General features: G+C 39.8%; 1 protein-coding gene across 3 annotated transcripts in view; it reads left to right on the plus strand.

The window, feature by feature from the left end:
- WAC (WW domain containing adaptor with coiled-coil) overlaps positions 1 to 7,253 on the plus strand; it is a 94,506-nt gene that overhangs the window by 80,296 nt on the left and 6,957 nt on the right. For all 3 annotated transcript variants that reach the window (XM_006760808.2, XM_006760810.2, XM_006760807.2), the window contains one exon: positions 5,640 to 5,761. In XM_006760808.2, the coding sequence (XP_006760871.2) occupies positions 5,640 to 5,761 (122 nt within the window). The remainder of the gene's footprint in view (positions 1 to 5,639; positions 5,762 to 7,253) is intronic.

Consider the following 7,253-nt stretch of genomic DNA (forward strand, 5'->3'; position numbering starts at 1 on the left):
ACCACCAGGGGGCAGAAGTTGCAACCAGCAGTTTAGCTTGCTGTTAGGTTCTAGCCTATTGGGACTGGGCGAGAAGGGCCAGATATGCCCTGGAGCCTTCCTGCGGTCCCTCCCTGGCCCTGATCATGCACTGGTGGGGTCCCTTGGTCTGGTCTGTGCCCTCTTGCAATCCGGGACCCCTTGGCAATGTCAGAGAGACTATTTTGGCCCAATCCCCGCAGGCCAGGTCAAGGGACCCCCTCACCAGTGCACAAATCTGTGCACTGGGCCTTTAGTGTTTTTTATAAAAGAAGAAGTTTTTTTATATTCAGAAGTAGCAGGATCATCCCGATTTGTTTGGGAGAATACTAATCATTAAAAAGAAGAATCCAAATGAAAAACTATTGCCAGAAGTTGTGACTTAATCACAAGTGATTCCATTTGCCTTTGTGCCTTAATTTGGGGCTTTTTTTTTTTTCTTCCCGTTTTTAAATATATTTTTTTATTCTTGATAATGTTACAGATATCTCCCATTCTCCCTCCCCCGCCCCAGGTCTTCACTACCCTGTTGCTCATATCCATGGGCTATATATATATCTATACCAGGGGTGGGCAAACTTTTTGACTCGAGGGCCACAGTGGGTTCTTAAACTGGACCGGAGGGCCGGAACAAAAGCATGGATGGAGTGTTTGTGTGAACTAATATAAATTCAAAGTAAACATCATTACATAAAAGGGTACGGTCTTTTTTTTTTTTTTTTTTAAGTTTGAGCCAGCTTTAACTCTAAGGCTCCAGCTCTTACGCCTCCTCTGCTGAAAGTAGGTATCTGGTTTGTTTCCGTTCTATTATTGAGCAATCCCACCTAAATAAAAAAATCTATACTAATAAAAGGGTAGTATGCTAATTAGACCGGATAGACTGGATGTCTTCCGGCATGACCTTCCGACAAAGCCACGGTGGCGAGGCCGAGGCAGAGGCAGTTAGGGCCGACCAGACCAGCAAGGGAGGGCAGTTAGGGGCGATCAGGCAGGCAAGCAGAGAGGTTAAGGGTGATCAGGCAGGCAGGCAGAGGTGGTTAGGAGCCAGCGGTCCTGGATTGCGATGGGGGGGATGTCCTTTATTGGAGAAGGTGCAGGCCGGCTGAGGGACCCCCTCACCCTCCCCCTGTGCACAAATTTCATACACCGGGCCTCTAGTAAGTATATAAATTCTTTAGTTTAGCTCTTCTCATCTCCCCAACCCCACATTGAGGTAATCCAGTCTGTTCCACGCCTTCCTGCTTCGGATCTTATTTTGTTGGTCAATTCATTTTGTTCAGTGGTTGGCAAACTGCGGCTCACGAGCCACATGTGGCTCTTTGGCCCCTTGAGTGTGGCTGTTCCACAAAATACCGACTTCTGCACATGGGCCATGAAGTTTTAATCATACTGTACATGTGTGGCCCGCACGTGGTATTTTTGTGGAAGAGCCACACTCAAGGGGCCAAAGAGCCGCATGTGGCTCACGAGCCACAATTTGCCGACCATGGATTTTGTTCATTAGATTCCACAAATAAAGGAGATCATGTGATATTTGTCTTTCTCAGTTTGGCTTATTTTACTTAGCATAATATTTTCCAGGTCCATCCATGCTTTCCCAAAGGGTAAGAGATTCCCTCTTTTATACAACTGCATAGTATTCCATAGTGCAAATTTCCCACAGCTTTTTTATTCATTCATCTAGTGATGGGCACTGGGGCTGTTTCCAAATCTTAGCTATTGTAAATAATGCTTCTATGAACATAGGGGTGCATATCTTCTTTCTGGTTGGTGTTTTGAAGTTTTTAGGATATATTCCCAGAAGTGGGTTTGCTGAGTCAAACAAAAGTTCCCTTTATTGCCCTAGCCAGCTTGGCTCAGTAGATGGAGCGTCAGGCCTGCAGACTGAAGGGGTTCCCAGATTTGATTGCGGCCATGTGTACATGCCTGGGTTGCAGGCTCGATTCCCAGTAGTGGGTGTGCAGGAGGCAGCCAGTCAATGATTCTCTCTCATCATTGATGTTTCTCTCTCTCTCTCCTTCTCCCTTCCTCTCTAATATCAATAAAGAAATATATATATTTTTTAAAAGTTCCATTTATCATTTTTTGAGGAAACTGTACTGTTTTCCATAGTGGCTGCACCAATCTGCATTCCCACCAGCAGTAAACTAGTGTTCCCTTTTCTCCACAATCTCACCAGCTGGGGCATATATTTAAACTGCCTGTTTTTCCTGTCAGTAGCATCTGAACATGAAGAGTATATGCATCCCCAACTGGCAACTATGTACCTCCTAGTCTATCTATAGGATAACATGTCTTTGACTCAAGTTGAATTTTGTATGGGCCATAGCTCATTCTCTATTAGAACAATATGTACATTGTCTCCATATGTGGTTTAAATTTAAGGAACTGTATTTCTATGGTATAGCTTTCTATATGTGACGTGGCACCAGAGTTAAGTTTGGTTTTTCAAAATGCTGACATGCCGAGCTCAAAAGGTTCGCCATCACTGACCTAGACTCTGTGGTATTGCCTCTTGCTCTGTAGGGGGGTACAAATAATTTGTCCAATACTCTTATGGCTTCTTGAGTGAGATGTCCTATAATAAAAAACATATTATTGCCCTAACTGGTTTGGCTCAGTGGATATAGGGTCAGCCTGCGGACTGAAAGGTCCCAGTTTCGATTCTGGTCAAGGGCATGTACCTTGGTTGTGGGCATATCCCCAAGTGGGAGGTGTGCAGGAGGCAGCTGATTGATGTTTTTCTCTCATCGATGTTTCTGACTTTCCATCCTTCTCCTTTCCTCTCTGTAAAATAATCAATAAAATATATTTTAAAAAACACACACACAAAAACAGATTAATAAGAGAAAAACAAACAAAAGTTGAATACCATGTATACTTCCTATATACCTGGGAAAGACCCAGGAAAACTGAGTAACTTGCCAAAATGTCAGAAGCCACCACCTTAAATACCATCTTCAGCTGAAGATTAAAAAAAGATGTTGGGCGTAAGGAGAATGGGTTATGGGGTGTTACCAAAAAAAGCACAGTAAAAGGGTAAGGTTATTATGCAGATCTAAATTCTTTTGCATTGATATGCGTTTCTGTGCATATGGTCATCCCCCTCTTCTTGGTACACTGAGGCAGACATCCTTGCAAATATAAATGCCTTTTACAAAGGGTAACTTCTACTTGGTTTTCAGAGCTTCTCTCATGTCTTCTGTTTGTTAAAATTAATTAGCCTAAAGTAAGCCTCATTCCAGCTAGACATATTTTAAGGTGACAAATTCAGATCCTCTATAGCTCTTAGGCTGTAAAACCTGTACAACATATTACTGTACTTAATACTCTACGCCAGTGGTTCTCAACCTTTCTACTGCCGTGACCCTTTAATACAGTTCCTCATGTTGTGGTGACCCCCAATTTCATTCTTACAAATTGAACATAATTAAAGCATAGTGATTAATCACAAAAACAATATGTAATTATATATGTGTCTTAGGCGACCCCTGTGAAAGGGTTGTTTGTTCCCTTCGGGACCCACAGGTTGAGAACCACTGTTCTAGGCAGTTCTACTCTTCATAAATATTTACATATTGTGTTATGCAATTATGTTAAGATGGCCACTGAGGAGCTAAGATGTCACTTAGGCATGAGGAATTTTTCAGATCTATTATTATCTTATGGGACTTCTGTAGTATATGCACCTTCCTTGACCAAAAGGTTATGCAAGACACATGACTATAAATCAGAAGAAGTATGCAGTGGTTCTCAACCTTCCTAATGCAGCGACCCTTTAATACAGTTCCTCATGTTGTGGTGACCCCCAACCATAAAATTATTTTCGTTGCTACTTCATAACTGTAATTTTGCTGCTGTGATGAATCGTAATGTAAATATCTGATATGCAGGATGTATTTTCAGGGGTCGCGAACCAACAGGTTGAGAACCGCAGTGTCTTGAAAAGAAAACTGGGCTCAAAATCAGGAGAACTCGTTTCTTATGTTGGTATACTATGAAAGTAATTTTATGACCATTTTATTGTATAAAGAAATTAGATTCAGGTCTCAAACCTTGACTCTCTTCTAACTGTATGCCCTTTGGAAACTCATTCTATGTTTTTTTACCTCTAGATTTTGTGGTGTTTAAGATTATTACCTAGATTTGGAGTGTTATGTGAATTTGATGGCCTAAATGATAGCACTTTACACAACTAAGTAGTTAAGTCTCCCCTCCATTATCCACAGTCAGATGCTGTTCAAAATATTAAATGGAGCCTTGGTAGTTCAGTTGGTTAGAGTGTCGTCCTGACATGCCAAGGTTGTAGGTTTGATCCCTGGTCAGGGCACATACAAGAACCAACCAATGAGTGTATAAATAAGTAGAACAACAAATCAGTGTTTCCCTCCCTTCTCCTCTCCCTCCTTCCCTTTTTCCCTTCTTTTCTCTCACCACTCCTTTCTTCTCTCTCTAAAATAAATAAAAAATAAAAACAAAAATATTAGATGGAAAATTCCAGGAATAAACATTTCATAAGTTAAATTGCATCCCATTCTGAGTGCCCTAAGGAAATCTTTCTTTATCCCACTTCATCCCACCCTGAACTTAAATCATCCCTTTGTCCAGTATATCCATGCTGTATAAATTACCTGGCCATTTAGTCACTTAGTAGCCATCTCAATTATCAGAGAGAGAATACATTCACATAACTTTTATTACAGTATATTATTATAATTATTCTATTATTTGTTATTGTTGTTTATCTCTTAACATGCCTAATTTATAAATTAAACTTTATCATAGATATGCACATACAGGAAAAAGCAGTATAAACAGTACTAACTCCTTGCTTAACACAGTCAATTGGTTCTGTAACTTTAAGCAAAGCAACATTTAATGAAACCACTTTTACCGTAGGCTAATTGATATAAAACAAGAGTTAAATTTCTGTCAACTTTATAATGAAATGACAGTGAACAGTGACATTATGTGAGGACCTGCTATATATAGTATTTGGTACTATCTGTGGTTTTCAGGCCTCCATTGGGCTGGTCTTGGATCATATTCCCTGAGGATAGGCAGAAGGACTATTATCTATATATACTAGAGGCCCAGTTAATGAAATTCATGCACTGGGGTCGGGGGGTGTCCCTCAGCCCAGCCTACACCCTCTCCAATCTGGGACCTCTCGGGGGATGTCCAATTGCCAGCGGATGTTTAAACTGGCAGTCGGACATCCCTCTCACAATCTGGGACTGCTGGCTCCCAACCGCTCACCTGCCTGCCAGCCTGATCACCCCCTAACCACTCCCCTGCCGGCCTGATCTCACTCCCAACTGCCCTCCCCTGCCAGCCCGGTCACCCATAACTGCCCTCCCCTGCCATCCATCTTGTGACCACATGGGGGTGGCCATCTTGTGTGAGGGTGTGACGGTCAATTTGCATATTATCTCTTTATTATATAGGATCACTAATGTCAGTCTTATTATGAAACAATTTCGGACAACTCGTTATCTTAAAAATTACTGAAGAATGAATGTAACTAGGAAGTTTTATTGATAGAACTTTTGCTTTGATTTCATTTCCATGCTGTTTGCCATTGTGATAGAAGTCTCTCTCACCAGATTCTGACATTTCAGGTTACTACTCCTGTCGTTAAGCAAGGACCAGTTTCACAATCGGCCACACAACAGCAGCCTGTAACTGCTGACAAACCACAAGGTCATGAACCTGTTTCCCCTCGAAGTCTTCAGCGCTCAAAGTAAGTTGACATTATGTGTTGAGACAACATTATGTTTTCCTTAATATGGCATTTTGCATTGTGTTCAAATATTATAAATATGTATATATGATAGAATTTGATCTTGGAAGAATCCATGGATAGCCTAACTTCTTTTTATGTATTACCAAATTTACAAAGGCAATCTGTAGCAATTAGATTGTTGTGTAGTAAAGCCTGGATTATTTTGAGAAAGGTGACTCTTTTCTCTAGAATTTCACTTAGTAGAATACAATGGGAGTAACAATTAATACATGTACAAAGAGGGCACATGGTTATATAATACTTTATTTGTTGGAAATGAGACATCATTTTTAACCTCCTCATAGCAGTTTTAGATTTGAGTGTATTGATGAAGCCAAAAATCTCACAACTAAAACTTGGGCCAGTGTTGCCAATGGTGTGTGTTAGTCAAGCTTTCCTCTTAGCTTCAACTGCTCTTATAAGGATTACTTGTCATATAGAGCTGTAGCGTGTTGTCACTTTCCTTTGTTAAATGAACAAATACAAATTTAAATGATTTTCCTGTTTTTATTTCTTGCTATGAGGTGGCAAAATAATTCAACTGTTGTTTTTATTGTTTCTTTCTAAACAAGCATTTAAGAACTTAACACATCCCAATGAGAGTTATCCCCTTCAAAATAATCACCTTGGGAAGCTGTCTACTTACTCCAGCAATGTAGCTATTGCTCAGAACATTTTGGGGAAATTCTTCTTTTAAATTGTCTTTAGAGGCTGCAGTATTATTTTAAGTATCCACAGTGATGAAAACTCTTCATCCTTTGGGAGATTTAGTTTTTGGAAATAACTGAAATTCATTCAGAGCCAAGTCTGGTGAAGCAGGTAGGAAATAACCAACTTGGGTGACTAAATTTTTTATTCTCACCACCATAACCCTAAAACCTAGCCTAAACCACACAGTTTTAAAAGAAGATAACCAATCTCAGAGTATTACTTTTTTTGGTCTTATTTTGTCACTAAACTCAATTCATTGCTAGCAATAAAATGCCTGTATTTTGCTTCTCATTATTTCACCCTCTGAATCAGTACTCTTCTGATGTTAATCAAGAGCAATATATGTTTTCCTCTCCTTATCTACATGTATTTAAGATATAATATTCAGATGCGCATTGTATCTACAATTGTTAAAATGTGACCATGTAGCCATGGCCGGGTTGCTCAGTGGTTAGAGTGTTGGCCCTCCTTTCCATTCTCTAAAAATCAATGGAAAAAATATCCTTGGGTGAGGATTAATAAAACCAGCAAACAGAAAAAACATGTGACCATTTCTTAGTGACATTAGTGTTTATAGTATACAAAGTCATCAGGTTCTGCTGTCAAATTTGGAGAATACTGTCATTTTAAATTTGACTCTGACATTAGTTTAAAGGGGCTTTTTTCTGCAAAAGTATATTGAGGAATATATGATATAAATGTACTTTGAATTTTTAAATTGTGTTCATCTTCTATATAT

Source organism: Myotis davidii, unplaced genomic scaffold (genome assembly GCF_000327345.1).
Source record: "Myotis davidii unplaced genomic scaffold, ASM32734v1 scaffold2837, whole genome shotgun sequence".
Taxonomy (NCBI): domain Eukaryota; kingdom Metazoa; phylum Chordata; class Mammalia; order Chiroptera; family Vespertilionidae; genus Myotis; species Myotis davidii.